At 42.8% G+C, this 27,792-nt stretch overlaps 3 protein-coding genes across 6 annotated transcripts in view; 1 reads left to right on the top strand and 2 right to left on the bottom strand.

Annotated features, from left to right (window-relative positions):
• LOC127592389 (chloride intracellular channel protein 5-like) overlaps positions 1-27,792 on the bottom strand; it is a 98,060-nt gene that overhangs the window by 41,997 nt on the left and 28,271 nt on the right. The window lies entirely within an intron of this gene.
• Positions 404-14,648, top strand: gckr (glucokinase (hexokinase 4) regulator). The gene is made up of 19 exons (XM_052052765.1): positions 404-599; positions 904-1,053; positions 1,130-1,198; positions 1,263-1,331; positions 3,974-4,047; positions 4,179-4,245; positions 4,335-4,388; positions 4,482-4,576; positions 4,903-5,008; positions 5,136-5,254; positions 8,287-8,385; positions 8,496-8,593; positions 8,699-8,775; positions 9,612-9,708; positions 9,778-9,878; positions 11,427-11,504; positions 11,631-11,771; positions 13,907-14,041; positions 14,107-14,648. Exons 1-19 carry the CDS (start codon positions 585-587, stop codon positions 14,224-14,226), a joined length of 1,764 nt encoding a protein of 587 aa, XP_051908725.1. The 5' UTR covers positions 404-584; the 3' UTR covers positions 14,227-14,648.
• rp1l1a (rp1 like 1a) overlaps positions 16,631-27,792 on the bottom strand; it is a 32,861-nt gene continuing 21,699 nt past the window's right edge. For all 4 annotated transcript variants that reach the window (XM_052052196.1, XM_052052205.1, XM_052052191.1 and 1 more), the window contains 4 exons: positions 23,796-27,727; positions 22,813-23,685; positions 21,585-22,457; positions 16,631-17,415 (listed from right to left, as the gene is read on the bottom strand). In XM_052052196.1, coding sequence (XP_051908156.1) covers positions 17,194-17,415; positions 21,585-22,457; positions 22,813-23,685; positions 23,796-27,727 — 5,900 coding nt within the window. In that variant the 3' untranslated portion in view covers positions 16,631-17,193. The remainder of the gene's footprint in view (positions 17,416-21,584; positions 22,458-22,812; positions 23,686-23,795; positions 27,728-27,792) is intronic.

Genomic DNA, 27,792 nt, shown 5'->3' with positions numbered 1-27,792 from the left:
ACAGCATTTTGCAAAATGGTTACCTATGCATCCTAGCCTTAACTTTTGGACTGCACTGGACTGCTATTTAATTGCATTTGAGTTCATTTGTATTTTATTCTGTTTTAAAAAAGTGACTTGAATGTCTAAATGTAAATTGTATATAATGATGTGTTTATTATTGTGGTTTTAGTTTACACTGATGTTGAACTCAACAGTATCATGAAGTGAGCATCACATATTTTGCTTCTGTCTTTGGCTGCATGGAAGGAGCAAAATATGATTACATCCTGTGCTACTCTCTGTGCAGTTCAAAACCACCGCATGCTGAAACCCCATTAATGAGCAGATTGTTCAATGAATTCCTCTCTGACAATTCTAGCGTTGGATCTTATTAGATCATGCAGAAGGTGGACCTTGTTTTGTGATCAGTGAAAGAATAACAGCAATCTAACTCGACTGGACTTTTTTTCAAGCTTCCTTTTGCCACTCACATGTCAAAGGTCTGTTTGTGGACTTTGTGACTGCAGAGCGATCTGGGCACTGACGTTTCTCCATTGGAAGCCAAAGTAACGGAATTTGGCGGATCCAGTTTTTAGTCTACGATGCTTGAATGGGAGGTAAGAATATTATTCAATCTCTACAGCAATGGCAAGATATTCATTCTAGTTTCTCTTTTTGTGTTAGTGATGGGATCTTAAGCAAAATAGGCCCCAATAAAAATTGTGTGTGTGTGTGTGTGTGTGTGTGTGTGTGTGTGTGTGTGTGTGTGTGTGTGTGTGTGTGTGTGTGTGCGTGTACACACTAACATGACTCGATGCAACTGTGTGTACGCACACACACACACACATGATATCATACCAAAAAAAATAAAACCTAAAAATCACATAAACGAACATGACCTGATGCAACTGTTGTCACCAGTCATCAGATTATGAGCCCTCACTTCCTGTTTCGGAGAAATCAAACCCCCTGACACGGGACATCGACCGAGCTTCACCCAGTCACATTGTTCGGATGTTGCAGAACTGCGACGCCGAGATGTTTCGCAAAGAGACAGGAAGCACTTACCTGGTAAGTCAAGTAATGATACAGTATACAGTGTTGTAAGTCTTAGAACCGGTAGAAATGCATTCCAATGTTGTTTTAGACGCTTTTCTGTGACAAAGTGGTGAAAACTATGGTGGACGTGGCTGAGATAGTGGAGCTCATCCTCAAGGTATCGCCCCACTTGTGTTCCGGTTTCATTTCTGTGACATTAAAGTGCACCCTTTGTTTCTTAGGAGCCGAAGGACAGCCTTGTTGTCTTGAGTGGCTGTGGAACGTCAGGTCGCCTGGCTTTCCTCGTGGCGGTAAAGCATCTAGTCAACATTTGTAGGAATGTTAACATTGCTACTGACTCGATACAAATGAAAAATTCTGAACAGGCTGTAGAATACTGTTTATGGGTAACGGAGTCAAAAGGATACAGGCATGAAGGAATTTCCTGTGACTTTTGTGTTTTAGTATTCTTGGGTTTAATGTGATTTCTCTGAGTGTTCTAGTTTTGTCATCCAAGATCATCTGAAGACTTGCCTGAAGGTTTGAATGTAGAATTGGTTGCTTGTCTCTCCAGTTGTGTTCAGAATAACAGGATGTTTAAAAAAGTGAGTACAGTAGTTATTTTTCTCACGTACTGTTTTTTTTTGTTCATACTCAAAAATCCTTTGGGGCACTGTCCATTTTATTCAGATTCCAAACATTGAATTACAGCTGTTATTCCTTTACATTAAAAGAACAAATTATATTAGGCTTTAAAAAAAAACTAGCAGCGTCCGCATTTTTTAAATGTCTCCACTTAGAATTGAATGTATGCATTGCATGGCAATGAATGAGACGGAAGATGGCGGCCAATGCGCCAGTGTGCGTGGCAACCCTCCTGTTGCTTCGACTTTGTTTCCCATTCACAGTGCTTGGTGCTATACTGACTGTGTGTTTGCTTGTTTACACACGCAATCTTTATTGCACTTACAACACAATGGAGGAAGTTTGGATGCGTTTGAAGATAAGAAAAGGGAAAAGATGCTTTGCTGTGCCACATTTGTCCTGTCTGTAGGAAATCAATGCCTGGGTGACCATGAATTTTTAAAATTTCAATGAAAAGAAAACACAAGTTGTGGTGTTCGGGCCTAGTGGCCCTTGTTAATCTCACCTTGTTGACCTTTGCCCCTGAGAGCCTTATCTAAAGCCAGCAGTCTTGAACTTGGGTCTTAAACTAGACCGCGGTTTTAAATTGGAACGTCAAATTGGCACTGTTGTAAAATCTAGCTCCTTTCATCTTAGGCATCAAAGGTAAATCCTCTCCTTTTCTCAACAGCACTGTGAAACAGTAATCAATGCCTTTGGTCCATGTCGGCTGGATTATGGTAATTCATTTTCTTTTGGAGTCAGCCAACCATCCCTCAAGCGTCTCCAGTTGCTCCAAAATGCTGCTGTCTGCCTTGAAACTGGTGCTCATTTGGGAGCACATAACTCCAACTCTGGCATCTCTTCCCTGTCTCTCTGTCAATTTGACAGCTCTTTTCCAGATTATTTGATTTGTTTTAAAACATTTTGAAATGATTTTGCCCCATCCCACCCCTCTGAGCTCCTCCATCCCTACGCACCTACCCATCTCAGCTCAGCAGACCAGATGCGAGTGCAGGTACTGAGGACTTAACAGAGTTCAGAATGAGCCTTTTCTGTTGCCAGTCCCTCTCTTTGGAATAACCTTCCGCTAAACATTAGGCAAACACACTCTCTGCTCATCTTTAAAACTCACCTTAAAAAAAACATATTCTTTGGCTTTTAGTATTACTGTATTGTTTTAGCAGTCTGTGCTGTATTTTGACAATTTTTCGCTTCATGTATACCACTTTGTCTGGAGTGGTGGTTGTTCTAAATTACTTGAGAAGTAAAGTTGAGTTGTGAATGTGTATACACAACTCTACGTGTCCCCTAGTCCAGGAAGTAACCTGTGTCCATCTCTTAAGATCATAGCCCCTTGATGTGGGGCTCTCAAACTCATTTTCACTTCAGGTTTGGGGTGTACTGTACACGCTTTTGTTGCCAGCCGTATAGATATTAACATTACCACTGTTATGCAAGCCACTGGTTACTTTACATTGCAGCAAAGTGCCATTACTACAATATGAATAATGAAATAATGAAATATTAACACACAAAAAATGACATGTGTATTTAACAAGGGATTGGATTTTTAAACTATGGGTAGCTTTAAACTACCAGTAGCTGTTGATTAATGTTAAGGAAGGATGTCTGTGATCATGTTTGTGTAAAAACTGAGGAGAAGTTACATTCATTCATTCATCTTCCGTACCGTTTGATCCTCACGAGGGTGGCGGGGGGTGCTGGAGCCTATCCCAGCCGTCTCTGGGCAGTAGGCGGGGAACACCCTGAATCGGTTGCCAGCCAATCGCAGGGCACACAGAGACGAACAGCCATCCACGCCCGCACTCACACCTAGGGACAATTTAGAGCGTCCAATCAGCCTGCCATGCATGTTTTTGAAATGTGGGAGGAAACCGGAGCACCCGGAGAAAACCCACGTAGGCCCGGGGAGAACATACAAACTCCACACAGGGAGGCCGGAGCCGGAATCGAACCCGGTACCTCTGCACTGTGAAGCCGACGTGCTAACCACTGGACTACCGGGCCGCGAGAAGTTACATTTGGTACCTTTTTTCTTCTCAAAAGGGAAACCATTCCAATTGAACAGGAAACATGAAGTAGACACATTTTATTCGCTTTAGTGGGCCACAAAATATGATGTAGAAAGTTTGACATCTCTCCTCAAGACGTACTAGCATGCTATTTTAGAATAGCAACCCAGTACTTTGGACTGTGATGGTTCTTTTATTTGGCATTCAATGTCCTCTGAGGGAAGTGCAATTTCAATTTTGGAACTTCACAACGGAAGAATTATATTACCTCAAACTCGTGTGCTTGTGTGTAGTCAGGGTTCAACAGAGCACTGAGGAAGATGAACCACAGTGAGGTCTATGCATACATCATTGCAGGAGGTGACAGGTGTGTGTTACACTCACTCACTCACTCACTCACTCACTCACTCACTCACTCACTCACTCACTCACTCACTCACTCACTCACTCACTCACTCACTCACTCACTCACATTGTTCACATCTTTAATATTTTAAGAGCGCTGTTTTCCTCCCAAGAGGCCCCAGAAGATGACCCCCACCTGGGCATGTCCTGTCTGAAGAAGGTCAAGAGTGTGACAGAAAATCTCTCCAAAGTATCTGTCTTCCTCTTTTACACTGAGTCATTGCATTTTTTTCTTTTTAATGCCATTAGGTGTGTGAGGAGAAGAAGAGGGTCTTGTTCATCGGGATCTCCTGTGGACTTTCCGTGAGTATTACTTTTGAGGCATCCATCACAATGTTGAATAGATCTTGATTTTAGACCTTTTTTTGTTTGTAATTGATGAACCGGTATCTGTAGGCTCCATTTGTGGCAGGTCAGTTGGAGTTCTGTCTGCGGCACCCGGAGGTTTTCACTCCTGTTTTGGTTGGTTTTAACCCTGCACATCAGGCACGGTGTGTATGTATTCAATACGCACACATTGGTCACATTACACATGACATTCCATATGAGAGTCGTATCAGAAATGATGCAAAAGACAACAATGTACGTTGATGTAGGGTTTGACACTGGTGTAATATTTGAACAATATGTTGATAATTTTTCATTTTGTTGTTGTCATATGCACGCTACGGCTCTGTCCTTCCCTGATGTAGAGATTTGTTTGTTTGTTTGTTTATTGAACATAATATTTGTGTGATGTACCACATCAGTGTCTGGACACTGTCTAACTTTGTAGTAGCACATCTTTATGTGTGATTATGACATAATCTCTGTACAGGAATGAGCCGACACCAAACTGGACGTTCACTTTCCTGAGTGTGGTCCAAAGAATGCAGGTCCTTGCCAACAGTCGAAAAGCCTTCCTCATCAACCCATCAGTTGGGGTGAGGGGTCGACACTGGTATTGATTCATTAATCACATTCTCCTAAATTAGAGGAGTTAGTGTGTGTGTGTGTGTGTGTGCGCGCGTGCGTGCGCTCCCCCTGTGCCTTGTTTATGTTTGAGTTTAGCCGGAGGCCATCAGTGGTTCTTCCAGGATGAAAGGAGGCAGCGCCACTAAGATGCTCCTGGAGGTGATCCTGTGTTCTGCTCACGCTGCCGCCTTCTCAAGTGCAGCCCCCACACACCAGTAAGTGACTGTGAAGCCACTGCCATTGTTTTGCTGCTGCACCTCAGCAAACTACAACCCCAGTTATAAACATATTAAAATGACCGAAGTGCCAGTGTCAATTAAAATCGCACGATGTAGTTAAGGCCAATTTCTCTCTCTCTTTTTTTAATGCAGCCCTTGTATTGGGTCTATTATTCTGGTAGGAGTGGACCTAATGTGAATGAGATAATCAGAATCAGAATCAGAATCAGAATCAGAATCATCTTTATTGGCCAAGTATGTAGAACACACAAGGAATTTGTCTCCGGTATAACACGCTGCACTAGTATCATCGTAAACAACAAAATCATTGAACCATTTTAGAGTATACCAGTAGTTTTGTAATACCATTTTGTGGTGCAAGAAGAGTGACTATGTCAGTGACTGTTTAAGGAGTTAATGGCTAGAGGGAAGAAGCTGTTTAAGTGTCTACTGGATTTGGTACGCATAGATCTGTAGCGTCTGCCTGAGGGGAGTGGCTGAAAAAGGTGGTGGGCAGGGTGCGGGGGATCCAGGAGGATTTTCCGTGCCCTTGTCTTGATTCTTGCAGTGTGCAAGTCCTCAAGAGTGGGTAGGGCGATGCCAACGATTTTTTCTGCCGTCCTAACTGTCCGTTGAAGTCGGGTTTTGTCCTTTTTTGTGGCGGCCCCAAACCAAACCGTGATGGAAGAACACAGGATTGATTCGATGACTGCCGTGTAGAACTGTCGTAGCACCTCCTGTGGCAAGCCATGCTTCCTCAGCAGCCTCAGGAAGTACATTCGCTGCCGGGCCCTTTTCAGGATGGAGATGGTGTTGACTTCCCACTTCATGTCCTGGGAGACTGTGATTCCCAGGAACTTGAAGGTCTTGACGGTTGACACAGGGCAGTTGGATAGTGTGAGGGGCAACTGAGGAGAAGAATGTTTCCTGAAGTCCACGATCATCTCTACAGTCTTGAGCGTGTTCAGCCCGAGGTTGTGTCGGCCGCACCAGAGCTCCAGCTGCTCCACTTGTTGGCGGTACGCAGACTCGTCGCCGTCTTTGATGAGACCGATGACCGTGGTGTCGTCTGCGAACTTTATGAGTTTGACAGCTGGATCTGTTGAGGTGCAATCGTTTGTGTAGAGAGAGAAGAGCAGTGGCGAGAGGACACATCCCTGTGGGGCTCCAGTGCTGGTGGTGCGTATTGATGATGTTGTTGCTCCCAGTCTCACCTGTTGTGTCCGTCCCGTCAGGAAGCTGAGGATCCACTGGCAGATCGCAGGAGACACACCGAGGTGGAGTAGTTTGGGGGTGAGGAGTTCCGGGATGATGGTGTTGAACGCAGAGCTGAAATCCACAAACAGAATCCTTGCGTAGGTCCCTGTGCTGTCGAGGTGCTTGAGGATGTAGTGCAGACCTATGTTGACTGCGTCTTCCACAGACCTGTTTGCCCGGTAGGCAAACTGGAGAGGGTCCAGCAGGGGTCCAGTGACGTTCTTTAGGTGGTTCAGCACAAGGCGTTCAAAGGACTTCATGACCACAGACGTCAGGGCGACAGGCCTATAGTCGTTCAGTTCCGATGTTGCCGATTTCTTGGGAACTGGGATGATGGTAGACTGTTTGAAGCAGGATGGGACCTCACACAGCTCCAGGGATCTGTTGAAGATCTGTGTGAAGACCGGAGCCAGCTGGTCAGCGCAGACTTTCAGGCAGGAGGGGGACACTTTGTCGGGCCCCGGAGCTTTCTTGATCTTTTGCTGCTTGAAGAGCCGTCTCACGTCCTGTTCGTGGATCTGTAGTGGAGAAAAAGAGGGTGGGGGGGTAGGTAGAGTGGTTTCTGGTAGAGGTGGGTGTGTGTGGGAAATGGGGGGTGTCCTTTTCAAATCGGCAGAAAAACATGTTTAGTTCATCAGCAAGACCCTTATTGTTCACTAAGGACTAAACTATGACATAATTGGGCAGCATAGCTCATCTGGAAGCACTTGAGGCTTGGAGACAGTGAGTCGTGGACAAAAACATTATTTGAAACAACCTGTGCTCAAGTGACGCAACACTGCTCTCTCTCTTCAGTCTGGTAATTCTCCTTGCATGCCTGCATGCGTGTGATCATGTTCTATGTGGTGTGTGCAACACAAATAACACACAGTGTGAATTGAATTTACCCTTGAAGCATGACAATAAGGGTAACATGTTAAAATCATAAAAATAAGGGGTCAATAAATTCTAGAAAATACACAATACAGGAAATAGAGACTTAATGCAGTGTTAGAAAAAAACAACAACAAGAACAAAAAGACATCATTTGGGTTGTGTTCTGTGCTGTGCATTAATCACGCATCCTGACAGGCATATCATTGAAATGTGACAAAAGCATGACCGTTAGGCTGCGACCTAAAGAAGCCTCATAGGACCAAGTGATGTGGCTACCTCAAGCAGCGTCGTGAGAGTCTCATTCTGATTCATTCTTTATAACAACTAGTTCTAGTTTTCTTTACCTTTTTGATCCCGTCTTTCATGTTTCATGGAAAGGTCTCACGAAAGAGAGGGAAGAAGGACTTCTTGGTGAGGTTGTTAGTACCGTGAGAATTGTTCATGCCATCGAACGAAAAAATACACACCGGAAAATGGATACCATCTGTGAATTAAATCTCTCAAATCAAATTAAAGGTGAGAACAATTTGGTTCTTGTGTTACTGACTTCTAGTGGTCAGGACGTTAGGCAGTGTCGTAGTCCTCTATTAAATCCTAACACATTTTGTATGGATAACAAATCTCACGGACACAGCACCAAACAGCCAAAGGTGGCAAAGGTGGATCTCACAGGTTAATCGCTATCTAGTGGGAGAGTATTTAACTCTTCTGCCTGTCAAGGTATATCACTTGCACAGATGAACAAAGATGCATTCTTGGTAGCAAACAATACAACTGTGACATTGAACTATTTTCCATGACGTGTCTGAGTATCTCAAATTGCACCCAAATGGTTGAGAATCACTGTTATTTTTACGTGTGGACAAGATTGCGTCTCTGTTTCTTTTTCCCGTAAGGGTCATCTTGCAGCACCTGGAAGCTTTTGAAAAAACTGTCGAGGTCACATACGCTCAGAGTACGGCCATAGCTGTTTTGGTGGCTACTGCTGGGCAGAGGTCAGTCAAATCAGTCAAGCACAACTGTTCTCTGAATAGCATAAACAACTGCAAATGTCCAAATGATGAGAAATATCTGGCTGCATTCAGGATGTTTGTTCGTGTTACAGTTTACTCCGTGAGAAACGTGTATGTTACTTGGGGTGGGGCAGCCCGGCTGTGCTGGGCCTCATTGATGCCAGTGAATGTGAGCCAACGTTTGGGGCAGGTATTATAACGGTGATCACAAATGTGTTGCAATGATTTGGATTACGAAAACAGTCTGCATGCTAATTATTGTCTTTTTTATTGTGTGTGTGTGTGTGTGTCATAGCCTACGGGGATATTCAAGCTTTCATAAGTGGAGGATACAGAGCGCTCAACAACGCTGAAGGTTCCATTGCTTTGCTGGTATATATGAGGGGCAACTTTTGTGGGATTCACTTTACCCTCCTCACAATTGAATGGCATAGTCCAAAATTGATGTACCAATCCTCTAGTCCAGGGTTGCTCAAACTTTTTGGATCGAAGATCTACTTTTCGATCAACTAACCTCCCGGGATCTACCATTACCGGCACACGCACACACATGCACACACACACACACACACACACACACACACACACACACACACACACACACACACACACACACACACACACACACACACGCCATGATGAGAAACTGAAACTGAGGCATGCGACGCACTTTTGCCGCTTGTTAACTATCGTAGCTCACACGTACCGTTTTAAAGTGCTTCCCTGGGCCCTCCTAGATTCCTATTCTTTGCGCGTGCCCTCGGTGAATTGTACACGAAGCAAACTCTGAATGAGAATAATGACGATAAAAGATAGAGCGCAACAGTTCGTGTACATTAACACAAAAATATATATTATTAACATGTACAAAGACACACAAATGGTTGTTTGTTTTTTTTCTTCTCGACACTCCTCGGATCTACTTGGGATGTACCTAATGAGCACCCCTGCTCTAGTCAAACTGTACAGTGTCTTAAAAATAAACACAAGGTATAATCCAATACAATGTAATGTTGTGGGGCAGAAAAATCACACGGTTGGAGAGATTTAATATTTCATCATGCCCCGGGGAATTAAGTGTTTTATGAAGGCGTAAAAGACGTGAAATCCTGTTAAGTCAAATTCCAATGAAATCTTATTCTGAAGTGTCATGACGCCACATCATTGACGAGGATAATCCCAGACATTTCTGTACTTTCTTGATTTAGGGTCCCCAGTTTTGCATTGCGCATGAAGACTTTTTGCTTCATGTCCTACCCACTCTCGATGAACAAGACACTGTCATTCTCATCTACACACAAACTGGTGAGCTTGGCTGCGGTCTGTCGCTAGCCTCACATTTTCTTCGTTCATCCCGATTTCTTCTTTTTTCAGACAATATCACTGAAGTGATGAATGTTGCCTACCGAGTGAGGGAAAAGATGTCTAACCTCCATGCTATTTATCACCAGGCTGATGGAGATGATGACGATCAGGTTGGTTTCCCACCCTACATAGTATTGTATTTACTGACATACAGTATCCACTCCATACCGTATTCGCCCACAGATCTCGCTGCCTGCCAGGCTCCTCTCTGCTTACCATACCTTACACTGCACATTACAGCCTCATGTAGTCCAAGCAACTTAGTTCTCTTTCGCTAAAAGAGGCACACGTTTTTCAAATTTAAACTGCACTATAGTGGTCACCTAAAGTGTAGTTATACCCACTTTTCTACTGACATGATTGCCTACTGTACCTATTCTGTCTGGCTCTCTACCTTCCTGCACTGAAAAAAGGTGTATTGAATTTACTCAATTTTATTTGATCAGGCGGTTGCACAACTAAAATAATCTGTCTCCAGATACGTTTTAAGTACCGGTACATACATCTTCGACTTTAACCCTTAGGTCCTTTGAAACAAAAAAAACCCAAGTTATGCGTTTTACAATTTTGGAAATTATGTATGTTGTGTTATACAAACATTCTTTTTTTTTTCAAACACTCAAAATGTTCAGAGGCATCTGTGCTATCCATACATATATAGTTTTTATTAGTTCTTTGGGATTTTTTATTCTTTATTTTTTGCAAAAGGAAAAAAAAATTGTGTCTGGAGGTCCCAACCAAGCCCTACTAACAATCCCGACCGGACGTGTTCATGTAAAATGCATTAGTTTGAAGCCTCCTGCAAAAAGGCAAACTCATTTGCGATCCTCTGGCGCCACCTAAAAGTTGCACAATTGGAATGACCCAACCCAACAATGTGGCATGCATACGTTTGTCCAAGCGAAAACAAAGCGATTGACGTAAAAATTGCGTGAAATGCATGTTTACACATTAGGTTTACGATGCATTCAAAAATATGAACTATAATGGGTCTCTATGGTGCAAAATATGTAAATTGTGAAGATTACAGAATCAAAAGCTTTTTTATTATTGCTGCAATGCCTGAGAATTATCAGCCGGTGACGTCATGAAATTTAGGCCATTTTAGAACCCCCCCATACGTTTCAGCTCTCTCGTGTTTTTCCGAATGCCTTTTGCCTTTGATTCAAAGACATAATTAATATATATAATAATTTATCGCAAACGGTGGACGACGAGGGTTAAACGTGTATGTGCTTCCAAATGGTGCTATATTTCGCACAACCACTTGACAAAATCCTATCGAGTAAGTTCAACCAAAAAAACATTTTACAATGTAGCTGTCCAACTTTTCTGACTAGCTACAACCCTACAATCCTACCTAACAACAGACCAACTTAACTACTCACCCATCTTTGTACCTACTGACCTACCTTCCATACTACCCACCTGCCTAACTTTTTCTAGCCACCAATCATCCAACGGAGCTGCCCATCGACACTTTTACATCCCTTTCCTTGCATATACTTGCCAACCAAGCACCCTACTAACCTTATACCTACCTACAGCAGGCTACATACTGTACCTCCCTGCCCTCCTTCCTACCCTAGCTTTAAATGATTCCTTAACAATCTTACTACCTTAATATCCACCATTCAGTTCTTTTTTTTTCTTTGCAGGATGACATAAATAGATTGTGTATGTCCACGTTAACATTTTCTTGGCCATTGCCTTCTTCTGGAAGTCTACAGCACATGGTACTCACTCACTCACTCACTCACTCACTCACTCACTCACTCACTCACTCACTCACTCACTCACTCACTCACTCACTCACTCACTCACTCACTCACTCACTCACTCACTCTTGTGTTGTGCGGCAGTGGGAGCTGTCCACCAAATTGGTGCTGAACGCTGTGAGCACAGGGGCGCACATCCTAAAGGGCAAGGTTTTCCACAACTACATGATCGACGTGCAAGTCACGAACAGCAAACTTTACCGCCGAGCCACATGTTTAATCCAGGTATCAAATTGCATCAACAATCGCACATTAACATGTTTAATGATGATCAAATTACTGTGAGTCTGGTTAAGGTGTACACTTTTTTGTCTAGGGTTTTTTCATGTATTTACTGTGGTTGGGACTCAATTTAAAAAAGTGTAATTATTTACTGGCTTTGTATTTAATAAATTTTGATTAAATGCATTTTATTTCTTCAAACATTGTTTGTCCTAAAAGGCAAACATTCTTAATTTAGATGGAACTTAGTGGACCAATAAATAAAATATCCACCCATCCATTTTCAACACCACTTTTCCTGACCTGACCTGAAGAGGCTATTTCAAAAATAGCCCACAGAAAAATAGTAAAAATCATCGGCCAGAACAGCATTTAAATGCAATTGTAGGACTTTTTTTCTGAACAATATTGACAGTAAATGGTTTCTGCATGACAGTGGAAAGATTGGCACGCATCACTCTGTATCACATTTTCTAACCCTTTATCTTCTACCACGAATTGTGGCCTCCACTGTTCTCAGTAATCCACTTTGCACTGAATTTGTATTGTTGTCCAATGTTGACAGACGAATGTTGGTCCTGAAGCGAGTCATTTGATTTGCTTCAAATTGGTCCTCCGAATGCGAGCGTGAGCAGCTCCAGAGTGTTTTCTGTGTTTGCTGCGTCATGCATTCATATTCAGCTAGTGGCGTGAAAAAAAAAAATCACGGTGTAACTGGTGCAAAATGCACCAAGGCCCAGACGGCGTTGGGAGCCTATGGACTATTTCAGAAGGGGGGAAAAAACAGCTGTCCAGAATTCCCACAGACCCCTGACTCTGTAAATAGAATAGCGGGTCAGTCCCATTAAATGGTTGTAGGAGGAAATGATCATTTGGCTAATTACCCATCAGTCACTGTTGCAGCAACTGCTCTGTTCATACACTCCTGATGCCAAAGTTATACAATAGCAACTGGCTCATGTAGTAGCCCCGAATTCCCTGAAGACAAAAAAAAAACAAAGAAGAATACTATTAATACTATTTATCAAATTAAATACGATGACATTTTATGACCTGGTTGACTTTAAAATCGCCCAATTAATGTACAAAGCACACAATAACCTGCTCTGCCAAAACATTCAGAAGTTTTTCGAAATTTGAGAAAGCAACTATGAATTAAGAGGTACCAACTTATTCAAAAAACTCAAAATAAGAACAAACATCAAGCAAAGAAGTGTATCTAGCAAAGGTGTTAATCTGCGGAATAATCTCGAAACGGACCTGAAAATGAGTAAATCGCTTGCTGAGTTCAAAAACAAATTCAAAAAAATAGTACAAACAACCTACATCAATCAGAGTTAAAATGATAAATTCTAAACATTAAATATAATGGTTAAATCAGAACTAAGTTGATAAATAGAGAAAGGTATTGAAATATCCATTATGAATCCAAGAGAAAATTGACACAAGAGTGCCAGGGTGTGGATGTATATAATCCCGATACAAACCAAAAGTTGTAAAAATATCACGGTTAAGGGTAAAGTATAAGCCTTAATGGAGACTTCTTCTTACTTTTTTCTTTTCTGATTGATATAAAAATGATTTAGTAGATATAAACACATAACGGGGTAGAACTAGATACGTTTTTTACTTCATCCTACTCCCTTGAACATAATAACTGTGTTGAATGAAGACTGATTTCTTTCTTTTTACTTTTTTATCTACCTTATTTTCTGTCAAACTATTACTGTATATGTTTTATGTTCAATAAACAAACAAACAAACAAATGACTGCAGAGCACAAGGCTCGTGAGATAAGCTTCGAATGTGTCGGGGACAGTTTCTTTTTGTGATGAAGTGGAATTAATGGAATAACTTAGTGAGGTTTTTTGGTGCCACAATGAGCCTTTTGCATGTATTCAAACATTTAAAGGTTGTAAAATATAATGTATTGGAGAACAGTTGTGGTCATATCGTTAATGTTCAATATACAAATGATGACATTAAAAACGGTATCCAGCCCTGGAAATATGTTAACAAGAGCAGTTCTCTGTAAACACAGTTGTGTTAAGTGAGAATCTGAATAGAGTCATCCTAACCTTGGTTGCTCTGGTTTGAGTATATGCGACAACAGTCATGGCCCCAACGTCTTGCACTAGAAATTGTCTGGTCATCCCGAGGCCCAGTGTGAGGCGGCTCTCCTGAAGGCTATCTACCAGGTGGACCACCTGACTGAGGATATGACCTCCGGTCACATGGCCACACACATAGCCAACGGCAGAGAAAGGACAAAGGTAAATGGATGACGGAAGACAAGATGACTGTCGCATGGCGTACTTCCTCCCTTTCTTGTGAGCAGGTAGTGCCTCTGACCTTGGTCTCACTGCTGACTGGTTGCTCTCTGGAGGATGCGAGTTCTCACCTGGATTTGCAGCCAATCATACGGAAGGCTGTGGAGGCACTCATGTTCAAGATGTAATATTCTGTAACAACTTACAGGAGACATTTTTCTGTCCATAAATTTGTACCAATGAAGATGAGGACCCTCATTTTGTCATCTATTTTTTTTAGTTTACCTTTATGCACCTCAAATGGATTTAATGTATTTGATTGTTTTTTTCTGTGCTTTTTCTGCATGCATTGAAACATTTGAATGGGTATTCAGATCTACTGTGCTTCTGCGCGGATCATTATCATACAGATGTATTGCATTGCATTGTATATGATAGTCTTGTAGCCTTTACCCAGAGTGTGTTTGTCGTGTTAGTTTCTTTCTAATCTCCCGAGACAACTCTCCTGTGGTCGTGTGGTCTATGTTTAGCGTGGTACAGGTCAGTGACTAATGTCTCCCTTTAAATTGGCTTACTGACTGATTACAAGTTACACCTGTCATGCTAATGCCGGGGAACATTTTAGGGTTGGGGGGGAATCTGTTCAGTTAGATTTTTTATGCTGATTAAAACTAAAATGCATCCTGATTCCAAAATTGCTTTTTTTTTTAGCATGTCAATTTTTTTTCACCACAACTTAGCTTCAAGATCAGCAAAATTCCAATAATTGGTAAGAAGACTGTGTAAGAAGAGCTAATTGCGATTGGACTCATCTAGAGCTGTGTGGCAACTTGTTTATGCAGTCACATTTGATAAAGTGGGCTGAGAAGTGCGTACAGCTCCCAATTGTGCAGTACCATCAATATTTGCAAACAGACAGCTAGCATGGTTCGTATTTCGTGACGCCCATCCCTGTCAAGTGAAAACAAATGTCTTGTAAATTTGTCACGCCACAGAGGAGTCCAGGAAATGCGTTGAAACCCGGCGTCTGACTTGGTTGATATCCAAACCAGTAAATCAGTGGTGTGACCTCAATTTACCTGAAGCAACGCATGCATCATTTCCTTCACATGAAGTTGACCAGACTGTTGATTGTGGTCCACGGTATGCTGATCCACTCCTCTTCGATCGCTTTGCAAAGTTGACAGATAGTGCCACGAACTGAAACGATTTTGCTTTATGTGCCAAACTCGAGCATCCCAAACATGCTTAACGGTTGACATGTCTGGTGAATATGCCGACCATACAGGAAGTGGAGTGTTCAGGATCCCATCATTGTATCTCTGCATTCAAAACGCCCTCAATAAAAACCTGTGACATCGGCAAAACGCTCACCACTTAACACCATATTCGCTGTCTGCCATCTGACCTGTTCAGAGAAAACCGGAATTAATCCGTAAAGTGAATGCCACTCCAATGAGCCAGATGCCTGCAAATGTGAGCATTTGACTACTGGAGCCAGTTACGACAACGACCTGCAGTCAGGTGTCCTCGCGATGAGAACAAGCATGGCAATGAGCTTCCCTGCGGCCGATCAGGAATCCTTTGGTTACGAAAATATTTGTTGCAGCAGCAGTTCAGGTGGCTTGTCTGAGACACAGAGGTGCCGGATGTGCAGGTCTCGGTTGCGAGGCCAGTTGGATGCTGCATTCTGTGACACGGTTTTGGAGACAGCTTATAAAAAAATCAATTCAATTTTACCGCAACAGTATGGGTTTACTGTCCTGATGGGTCAGCATGTCAAATGCATGTTCCTTTTAAAAGCTAAAGCAGTGTGCTGTATGATGAAACTGCACATTTTAAAGTGGCACACTTTTAATGAAAAGCCTGCCCTTTCGAACTGTTCATGACAGCAGCACAAGCCTACACCAGTGCAAGCTATATACAGTATTATTCCAAAATCCTTTAGAAGTTGAGCATTGGAAAGGTTTTTTTTTTTGTTTTGTTCAAATTAAGAAAAAAAATAACATATGGTGGATTGTTTTTGGTTGCATTAACCCTTTCGGGGACAGTGGCTACTACAGTGCACAGCGTATTGTGTGATGAGGTTAGATGGTGCATGAAAGGGTTGATATGATATTCAGGTGTTCATCACTTTAGGTATTTTGGGCAGCAGTCGACTCTTCTGACCCCTCTTCAAGCTCAGACGTCGAGCCACATACAGAACGTCTCTGCAGAGCTAGCATGGAGACGATCCACCTGAGTATGGCCTCGGTTCTATGGATCCACACTCGTACTGTATAACCATGGCTACGGGAAGGCATCAGTAATCGGTAACACATGTCATACTGCTGGTCCACACCGCTGCTTTTGCGCGCCCCAAATGAATATGCAGCCTGTGAATATCTCACAGTTCATTGATCCCATTAGTTCACCTATGATGGAGAATCATGCCACTCAGTCTCTAAAGCACTGAAATCAAAGTCACATTAAAAAAAAACATTTTTTTTTTGGATTCATTTTTATGTGTAATTATAATATATTTGATGTATGATATTAACCGGAAAAGGACCTCCAGTAACGTGACAGTTTTGATAATATATGATCCTGGCCTCAAGGTGGTGACACTTTATTAAGGCTTCTAACTGTTTCAGACAAACAGCATAGAAACATCTGTGTGACTCAACATCAAAGGAAATAAATATACTCTGCTGAATGTCTCCAATCCATTTCAAATAACGAAATTAGACCATAATCTTAAGGGCGTCATATTTTTACATTTGAGAAGCTAGTTCTGGAACCAACTTGTCAGTGATCCAGAGAAATATATCACAGAACACAAATTCAAAAATAATACATAAAAACTACCAAAGCTATCAAGAGGTCTGCCAAATCAGCACGGATTTAACACCTTAAATACAAAAAATAGTAAAATATGACTCATGTAACACTCATTCTACATTCCTTAGAAATACGACTTGAAAATGTACAAATAAATGTGTACAATTAAAGACTGTAGGCTAGATTGTTCTTTCAAGTTTCATGTCAGACTCCCAACAGCAGAGAAATAAAGTGCATCAAGTGTTTTGGTGCGTCCACTTCTAATCAATATGTTAATGAGACTCCCTACGCAAAGTGTCGGTTCATTTTCAGTCTTTCAGGTGGAAGTGGGGCTCTCAGTCTTCCAAAGAACCCAACAATGACTCCACTGAGGTCCTGGTGATCTGATGCAGCACAGCACCATCCGCAGTTGCACCTCCTTCCACCTCCTCTGTCTCCTTCTTGTTTCCTGAATCACCTGCCCCGGTGTCACTCGGACGTTTAGCGTCAGTTTCGGAGTCTTCGGCATCAGCGTCCTCGTCTTTGGTCACGCAGACATCACCGGTTGAACTAAGATCCTTTCAGTTGAAGAAAAAAAATGTTGTCAGTTGACAAGGCCATCCCTCCAAATGTTTGTGGAAAAAGAAGTTGAGTTGAGAGGAGTTTGATTTAATCGGGTCAAGGCCTGATCTTATCGAGAAAAAAAAAAAGATTTGTGACATTTGTTGTGGACATTACAAAACCTTATTGTGGATTTTTGCTATTTGCAGAAGGGCTCGGTCCATGTGCTCTGTGAATAGTGGGTGCTGACTGTGAACAAATTGGACATCAAACTTCTACAAGTTAATTGCGGTAAGAGAAGGCAAGTACACTTATGTAATGCTTTGCTCACACTATACCACTTCTCTCTCCTTGCATCAAGGAAGACTGATACAATGCTGTAAAAGACCTTAACTGAGGCGACGGAGGCCCGCAGTTAATTTTTTCCTGTGTTTCTTAGTGATCTCCAATATGAGTCGTCACTCTCTTCTTTGGGGTAATTTTTACAGACAGGCTGATCACCAATGTTCCATGTTTTCTCCACTGCGGTTCATTGGAGTCCGACAGCTTTGGGAATGGCTTTGTAAATCTTTCCAGCCTGTAAAATTTTCCTTCCTCATCTGAATTTCTTTGTATTGTGGGATTTTGTTGACATTTTTGGAGACCTTTTGGGTGACTTCATTTTGTCAGAAAGGTTCTATTTGAGTGAATTCTTGACGGAACAGGATTGCACGTTATCAGCTTTGAGTGTGGTCAGTGAAAATGACTCAGTTTTCCCAAAAGTATGATTACCCACACTGTATTCATCATTTAACAAGGGTGACAAGTATTTTTTTACAGGGCCAGGTAGCTTTCTGAATTGCTCTGCCCCCTTAATTAAATAAAATCACAATTTAAAAACGGCATTTTATGTTTACTTTGGTTAACGGTGTCTGATATTTACATCTGTTTGATGATGTTAAACATAAAAGTGGGGAAACTGAAAAAAATGAATTTGAGAAGACGTCAAATACTTTTTCATTGTACTGTACGTTTCTCATTATTTTGTGACTGGACTGTGGCAGTTAGTAGATCACTGTGGCATCAAGAAAAGAAAAGTTGCAAGTCATATCTCGAGCATGGAGGCGAGTCGTTGCTGTGAAACAAAGTAGATTTGTTCAATCTGTCTAATTGGATAGTGAGATTAGCTCCACCTGCTGTCTTGGAATTAGCATTTTGACTGGACTGGGTCACATTCCTTTTGAGGTAGACTTTAACCCTTTGGTCATGCTCACAAACAGCACGGTTATATTCACATATCAGACCCTGAGGCAAATCATTTTGGACTTCAATCGGACTTGCTGTTCCTGCCTGCTACCTGTCTAGGGATGGATCAGCACACAAATTAAAAAGTGATGAAGTGCTGGCTCCACGGGTTTAAATACCTGCATTTTAAGGGGCTTCTATGCATTTCGCAGTATTTTTTTAAAAACATGCTGCAGGCATATTATTATGACACCTGGGATGATGTCTCCGTTCAAGGATCAGAGAGTAAGAGACAGTACTGTAATTTTCCTGGTAGGTCACCTTTATTTTGGTGCTCCGCCGTTTTTGTCCATATACACCCACGAGGTACAAATTTTTTGCTTGGCTCTCGACAAAGGCGGACGCTTTTGCTTTCTGCTCCTATACCCCCCCCCCCCCCCCCGCCACCCCCACCACACACACACACACCCTTCCCTGCTTGCCACTCAGTCCATGTGTCTGTCTTTAGCTGACTTTTCCTAGCCTCCTGTCGTATTTTCATCTTAAAAACAAACATGGAATTGGTTGGCTGGTCTCTCGATGCCATCGACAAAATTTTCTTGACGAGAAGAGCAGGCAGTGGGGAGCCTACTTGCCCCTCGGGGACTTTTGCTGTTGGGTACACCCTAGATCAGGGGTGCCCATTACGTGGCTCCTGATCTACCGGTAGATCTAAGACACGTCCCAAGTAGATCCGAGGAGTGTCGAGGAGGAAAAAACAAACAAACAACCATTTGTGTGTCTTTGTACATGTTAGTAATATATTTTTTTGTGTTAATGTATGCTGCATTCTAATCATCCTATCAGTCTCATTTTCACAAAAAAATATTTAAAAAAAATAATATAAAGCAGGTAAATCTTAAATTTACAATGGCGCGTGATTATGTCACCAGAAGTTGTTAGCGCTCAGCAGTCTGCAATTGCTGCTTGTGATCAGAGCTGTTACGCTCCATCTTTTATCGTCATTATTCTCATTCAGAGTTTGCTTCGTGTACAATTCAACGAGGGCACGGGCAAAGAATAGGAATCTAGGAGCACAGTGAAGCACTTTAAAATGGTACGTGTGAGCCATGATCGTGAACAGGCTACAAAAGTGCATCGCATGCCTCAGTTTCAGTTTCTCATCATGGCGTGTGCGTGTGTGTGTGTGTGTGTGTTTGTGTGTGTGTGTGTGTGTGTGTGTGTGTGTGCGTGTGCGTGCGCGTGCCGATAAGGGTAGATCCGGGAAGGTTAGTTGATCGAAAAGTAGATCTTCGGTCCAAAAAGTTTGGGCACCCCTGCCCTAGATCCTTGGAGGAAGCGGAGAATGGTGTGCCTGTCAACACTGTCCGTTGAGGATGTGGATGACATCTACATGATCGGACTTCCGATTACAGGTATGCTGCTGTTTAGTGTTAGCAGTTTCCCGATCTCTCGCAAAATTCAACCGACGGGAGCGGCTCTATTGGAAGTGAAGAGTCTGCCGGTCTAAGGATGGCATAGTGCGGATGTCCAACACTCAGACTCAGACTGTGCTCAACCACAAACTGTTGCGGTTTTGGAGCGTCTCTGCAAGATGGTCAAGAACTTGGAGAAACTGGAATCCGTGCTCAAATATTGACAGAAATCACGGATTTGGCTAATCGACGCCACTAAAGAGACATAAGCCACGGACTCAAGGCTGTCTTAAATTCTTGGGCAGCCTGCTACCAAAACAACATCTGCTATCTCGACCTTCCCCTGATGTAAGTATGCACGGAAGCTAGTCCCCCACCATCACCCCCTCCTTCATACACTCCCTTGTATCACCGTCTTTATTGTTTATGTCTTGTGAGATGTTGTAACTGTCATATGCTTGTGCAGGAGTTTTTTGCCCAACTCAAATTATCCTCAAAATGAGTATAAGATAAGATAAGATAAGATATCCTTTATTCGTCCCACACTGGGGGAATTTACAGCCTCCAGCAGCAAGAATGTATGTAGAAAGAAGAAAGGAGAAAGAGAAAAAAACCCCAACAAACATCTTTCAATTAAATACAATATGAACACAATGGATAAATCGCAGTACTATTTACAATTTTACTTCACATAATTTAATTATTATTATTATTATGATTGTTATTTTTTATTCATCAGCCTGACAGCAGTCAGTAGGAACGAGCGTCGGTATCTCTCCTTCTTGCAGCGCGAGTATAGTTCGAGCGTGTTTTTTTTCTTCCCCTCTCCCTCCATTGTGGCTTCTTTCTGACTTCCGGGTTGAGTGAACACTGGCGCGTTTGGCTGCCGCTGCTCAACCCGTATTGTTTTGTGTTTTTTGTTTTTGTAAAGTGCCCTTGAGTGTCTTGAAAGGCGCTTGTAAATAAAATGTATTATTATTAAATACAAAACATGTTGTGAAAAACATTACAACAGGAGGCAGTGATCTAATTCATGTTGGTCTGTACTCTACAAGTGCTAAGCTTACAGCCCCACTCTCATCCTATGTTTTTCCTTTGCTCTGACTGTCTCTATAATAAGCCGCTCTCGCACAACTCTAATTGGGATAAATAAAGTTTTCTGAAAATGAATCTGAATCTGAATGAATACAACACTGAGAAGACTTTCCTTTTAAAAATGTTCATCTTTATATATTTAACTTAAATGTTAACTTATAAATACCTATAGATATGGTTTTGATCACGGGTGTCAAACTCAAAGCCCAGGGGCCAGATCTGCATTTTCTTGTTACCAAACCCCTCATTATATTAACTTTAACAATGGTTGAATAAACCATTATTCTTGACTTCTTTATACGGTTTCAGTCATAATGGCCCTCCAAGGGAAACGGGAACTAAAATGTGGTCCGTGACAAAAATGTGTTTGACACCCCTGTCATGGATGATATTGTATTTGAGATGCGTGTTTTTGTTTACTCTCTCTATTTAAATGTCCAGTGTGTCCTGACCTTTGGTAAAGCTCTTTCTTTCTGCAACGATGCGCCTTCTTCTTGAGACCCTCGAATGTGATCCTTCTCCTCCTCCTCCACATCTTCATCATCTACTCCGGCTGAAGCATTGGTGGTTCCTTGATCTTCCAAATGTGTAGATTCTTCAAGATCTTGATTTGGAGATTCTACTGTGCAATCATTCTCCTCTGCATCCACTCCATCTTCACTTCTGTCAGTGATCTCTCCTCCATCTGCCTGGGTGCTCTCGCCCTTCTCTTCATTATATTTTGTTCCAACACCCTCTTTGCCTGTCTTGGTGTCATCTTCAATATCCTCGTCCCTTTCTCCTTCCATGTTATCAATTGTTTTGTCAGCCTTCTCAGGTTTTTCTTCCCTTGTGCACTCTTTCGCAACACTGATCTGTGAGTCCCGGGCTTCCCCGTTCCCTGTTTCGTCATCATATTGCCCTTCATGACCCTCATGTTTCACCTCTTCACCGGGATCCTCCTCATCCTCGTCAGGAACTGCCTCCTCAGTTTTGAACTCTTCGCTTGATTCGTTGTCCTCCTCTTCCTCCTGTACAACCCCTAAACTCCTGACTTCCTCTTCTATGACAACACTGCCATCGCCCCTATCATTAAGCTGTGGCGCAGATGTAGGGACAGGTGCTGGGGTCTTCCTGCGTTGAAGAATTTTAAGGAGATCAAACTCCATCATCACAGGAGCTTCGGCTGCTGCCGGGTTCATTTTGAGAGGCCGTGCTGCCATTTTTTTGCGTACGCAAGCATCACAGGGACAGTATTCGTCATCACTTCGTTGGTCGCTGAACGCGGCTGTCATCTCGCTATCGCTGAAGGAATCGGCAGTTTTGACAGACTGGTTCTTCATGACCTGACAATTAAACAACACAATACCACATCAGCCAGTTCAGAGTAAGAATATACAGCTACTGGCAACAGCAACCACGTGCATTATCTAATGTTGCAATAATGCAAAACCTTTCTGAAAGGATCAATATTTTTTTTTTAAAAGTATGACTACAGCAGAATTTACAATTTATAATTATGTGTTGGGAATATATAGGCGATTGAGTATAATATACATGAGAAACAGATGTGGTCTTACCAACAGGTAGCAGAGCAGATATATATTTTTTTTATATGTTGGCCATATGGTAATCTGAAAATTTGCTTCATACAGTGAGTTTGATTTGCATTCATGGAAAGTTGAATTTTGTTGGATTTACCTTGAGCATCCGTCGTCGTTTCTCCGTCATGGTGGAATCCCTAGATAGATTTGCCCCGTTTGGAGGCCGTGGTGACTTCCCGCGTCGACCAGATCGACTGTGGATCTTACTCATTTCCCGTTTAATGCTGCTCTGGATTCGTTGACTAACCTCATCCCTCAGCTCTGCAATCATCGTATCCAAGATGCGGCTGTCGTCAAGATCCCAACGTACTTTAAACTCTGCCATGGCATCAATGTAGTGGTTCATGAATTCCTTCTCCAGCTTCTTCAGAAGGTGCAAGACCCATACTGGATCGGGATCTTGGGATGGTTTATTTGACAATGATGTTTGCAAAACAGTTGGTGGTGTGGTTGTGCTGGAGTTGGAGCTATTATTGGCAGAGCTTTTGTCAAATGATGACGGGTTTGCATCTTTCAGACTTTCCAGAATTGCGGGGACTTCACTTTGGTTCTCGCTCTGCCAAGGTTGTTCGACCTCAGTCTTAGTTTCTAGGTTGTGTGGTTCTATTCTCTCCTCTGAAATCTTCTCCTCAGCCTCATCATCATGTGAAGACTCTTTGGGGAGGGTTTCATCTCCTACTTGATTGTCTTGGTCCTTTCCCGAGCCACCAGATCCACTGCTCATGCCTACCCCTGATGAGGACCTTGGTGGGGTCGCTTGTTCGATACCAGTGTCCTTGGGCTCAATGTCCCTAGGTTCAGTGAGCCAAAGGGATTGGAGAATGGCTATAATGTCACTGTACTGGGGGTTTCTGTTCTCATGTTTGTTGCAGCTCTGACTTTTGACAGGCTCAATTAGCTGAAGCTGGGCCAAACAGTCCAGGAGGCCCTTGGCTGATGTGCTTAGTCTGCGGCCATAAACTGGAGACACCTGTGGAGCACAAGAGGTTCTACTTCTTGTATTTGCTTGTTGCATAAACAGAAAAATGCGATATACACTCCAGACAAAAATCATATTTTGTTTTATTGATCCTACTGTACCTCAGGCAAGCTTCTACATCGTCCCAGAGAGGAGCTGAGAAGAACCTTCATCACTGCAGCTGAAGAGCGCCAGTCCTTGGGTAATGCCTTTCCACTAATCCATGCAGAGTTGGGCTGGTGAGACGCATTTACTGCACCAACACCTGTCATCAGATCTGTATTTTCTTCTTCATTCAGTGTTGCACATCCTTCTTCTTCTTTTTGGTCACCCCCAACTTCTTTCTCCACCTTGTCTGACTTATCTTCCTCATGATGTTCTTCTTTAGATTCTGTTACTTCTGCTTCAGCTTTAACCATCACCTCCTTCCCATGCACATCCTCAATGAGCTCATCAAGAGCGATCATGTTGCTGTTAGAAGGAATGCTGCGCAACCAATCACTGACCACTTCACTGGGGGATGCATTGGGTAGACAAGCAGGGGTCACTTCTGTCCCCTCACCCTGATCCTTCTGATGCCTTTTGTTTTTCTCTAAATGCTGTTTGCTGCTGGATTTGCTTGCTTTACTTGACTCCTGACAGTGTTGATATGCAGCCTTAGTACCTTTGAGAAGGTCAGCAGCAGACACGGTGCTTTCACCATGTGTCTCTTTAGTGCAAGCTCTGGAGTTGCTATGCCTTGAGGACCTGGCTGAGATGCCTTTCTTTGTAGAACTCGATGTTTTGACAGATTGGACACTACCACTGTCAGATGCTTCGACGGTGGCTTCTCCTTTACTCTGCTTCGAGCCATTTACATTTGCATCAGCTGCCAAGTCACATCCGAGGGAACAGAGTCCACTGGAGTGTGCATTAGCTGCCTTGGTGATGAGGCTTTTGTATTTTTCTTTGGCTCTACTTGCTGACTTTTTGGAGCTACTCTTGTCAGAATCAACAGTTGTCACATCTCCATCAGGTTGTTGAGCAAACTTAGAATGTTTAACATTGGCACTAACCGATGACAGCGAAGATGAGGTTCTTTCGTCAGTGATTCTTTTAGTGTTGGAGCTTGAGGCTGGGCTGGCACAAATATTTTCCTTCGGTTGGTTGTCAACATCCCCATCAGGTTCAGGTGCATCAATGGTAGGAATATCGACTGCCCTGGTACTCTCATTGACTTTGGAATTTTGAGACGATATTGACTGGGCATTTGGAGTTGCTGCCCTCATGCCATCCTTGTTGTTATTGGCAGCGTGAAATGAAATACAGGACTTGCAGCTGTCTGTGTTACACGTTTCCTGATCATCTGGCAATCCAAAAGACACTGACCCAGATGAATGTTGACCGAGTTGCTCTGTGCCTCTCGAGTCCGCCACTTCATTTAGTTCCATTTTGTCTCGCTGTTTCTTTGCTTCATTTTCCTCTGCTGCCTCTTTTTTCTTTCCCTCTTCAAATGCTGAAGCTACGACACATTGGCATTTAAAACTTCCAGATTTGGAAGAAGCTATATCATTAGAACTGCCAGGTGATGCAGCTCTAACTTTCTGCAAATGGGACCAGGATGAGCGTATTCTCTTAGGTGACAACATTTGACCATAACAGTGTTCAGAGGTTTTACTTTGGGAATTTCTTTCTTCCACCTCTTCACCGTCAGCAGTTTTTGGTGCTGGCTCGATTACATCACTTAACCCATCAACTTCTTGTGGAGTTTCAATGGTGACCACGTTTGGTTTTTGGGATGTTGATTTTAGAGTCTTGGTAGAAACTGACTTATGAGAGGGAGATGGGCTCAATGAAGATTTTGACTTGATAGATATGGGGCTGACTCCCCGCTCTTTATCTTCATTTAACCTACTTCCATTTACTTCAATCGAGGAAACATTGGATTCCTTTAGATTGGGAGAATCTGCAGTGCAGTTTGAGACACAGGTTTTACAAAAAGAGGTTGTCGATTTTGCAGACATAGCATTGGAAGCACTTTCTTCAGCTGTATGACAGTCTTGCTTGTTGCCTTCAATGTCTGGATTTTCCAGGCACATATCTGTTTCTTCCTCCGTTTTATTTGGTTCGACCGCCACTGTCTCATCAATTGCCCATTGACTGTTGGTGGACTTGTGGCATGATATTTTGGACTTTCCTGAAATATTTGACTTTGATGATGTAGTTGAGAGGACACTATTGGATCTGTCTTCCGTGCCAGAGTTGATAGAAACATTGGAATTTACAGAAGGATGGCTATGAGATCGACTGTCTTCCAAAGTTGCATTGTCAAAGATATAAGATTTTGAGTCTTGTTTGTACAAGGTTCCTCCCTCTGCTCTCTCTGTTGTTGTGACACTGGAACCTTCAACGGTGCCATTCAAGTTGGACTTGTGAGACTTGTTGGACTGATCTGACATAGCACTGGCGCTTCTCTTTATGTTATTTTCACTTGTGGCTCTCGTACAAACAGATTTCTGTGGTGTGTTGGATTTGTGGCTTGAAGTCGAGCTGACTCTTTCTTGCTTTCTTGTTGGCTCAGGACTGGACATCCTAGAAATGGCACTGGATGTTTCACTTTTCAGGACATCGGCTATGGCAGATCTCTGTCCTGTGAGATTGGATTTATTGGATTGGGTAGACAAAGCATCATCGTTCATACAGTCATTTGTACTCTCTTGGTTTTGGATAGGTGAATGCGGGTTTGAATGGGCTTGAGCAGTGTGACATGATCTCCCTGAAGCTCTACTACTGCGATTGGAGGTGACTGCCCATTTGTAGCCCCCACAGTGAGGACACACACTTGACATCCGAGACAGACCTGAGATGCCAGATGAAGCTTTAACAAAGCTTATTATGTCTTCACTCTCGTGTGCTTGGTTCACAACTTTGGAGGAGATACAAGAAGCTCTACTTACATTTGAGCTGAATCTGAGAGTTTGATCTTTCATCTCAGCTACACACATACATGAGGTGGGAGATGCAGATGCTGTTCCATTTGCTTGATCCTTCTGGCCATCTGGCTCGTTGAGCTCACCCGAGAGGTTGATTGGCTGATTGTTGTTCAATGGAGGTTTCGGGGATGGCCCAGTTCTGTGGGAGCATTGCGAAGCGCTCGGTGACAGGTCATCATCAACATCTTGGTCTTCTTTTAATGACTGCAGTACATGCGATGAGCTGCTGACTCTGGACAGTGTTTGATCCACCTCTTCTTCCATCGCCTTATCCACAACCGACCTCTCGCTAGGAGATCGTGCATTGCCATTCAGGGTGACCACTTCACTGCGACTGGAGCACCTACTCATCATACACACCTCTAAGTTAGTGTCTTCAATTTCCCCCATGTCTAATCTACGCTCTACTTGTTCCACGACACAGGTTTCCTCTTGGACAAGTTGGCTATGCTCTGAATCCAAACCTCTTCCACAGTTGGAGAGTTTTGCCTGGCAACGCACTACTCTCATCGAGTTACAAGATGAGGAAGAGCCAGAAGAATGTGTGTGTCTTACTGTAGTGTGGGTTTGGCTCGACATATATGGGGGTGGGACGGGTGGCTGCTTATGACTGTGTATTGGATTTTCCCATAGGTTGAACTGCTGTTCTTGCATTTGGTAGCAGCAGTGGCACTGGCTCACTTGCAACGCATGACTGGAGTAGTCCATATAATCTGTGTCAACAGTTGCACAATCAGAGCAGCTTTCGGATTGACAGTTTTGTAAGTACGGGGGGTGGGCATGGCTTGGAGGGCAGTAGTCACTTGTCAAAGAGTGCGATTTTCCGATCTCTGTGGACCACTGCAAGGCCTCATCATTGCGGAGGCGAAAACGCACCCTCATCTCCACAGAGAGACTGCCATCCTTGTTGACTAGGACACGCTTTTCAATATCATCATTCATAATAGCCGGTCTCTGTTGCGAGTGTGCTCTTATACCGTTGCCAAAGGACTTCTCTGAGGACAAAGACAATCGAGTGGAGCGGGTAGATGAATCAGACCGAGGGTGTATGATGCTCTTTTTTGTTTCCAGACCAAAGTTAACTGAAATCAGAGTGAAAAATCAAACAGGAATTAGCTCTTTGTTGTAAATTTATGGGTCTTCACAT

The sequence above is a fragment of the Hippocampus zosterae genome, chromosome 2 (genome assembly GCF_025434085.1).
Source record: "Hippocampus zosterae strain Florida chromosome 2, ASM2543408v3, whole genome shotgun sequence".
NCBI classification, from domain to species: Eukaryota; Metazoa; Chordata; class Actinopteri; order Syngnathiformes; family Syngnathidae; genus Hippocampus; species Hippocampus zosterae.
This window is presented reverse-complemented; position numbering and strand designations above follow the sequence as displayed.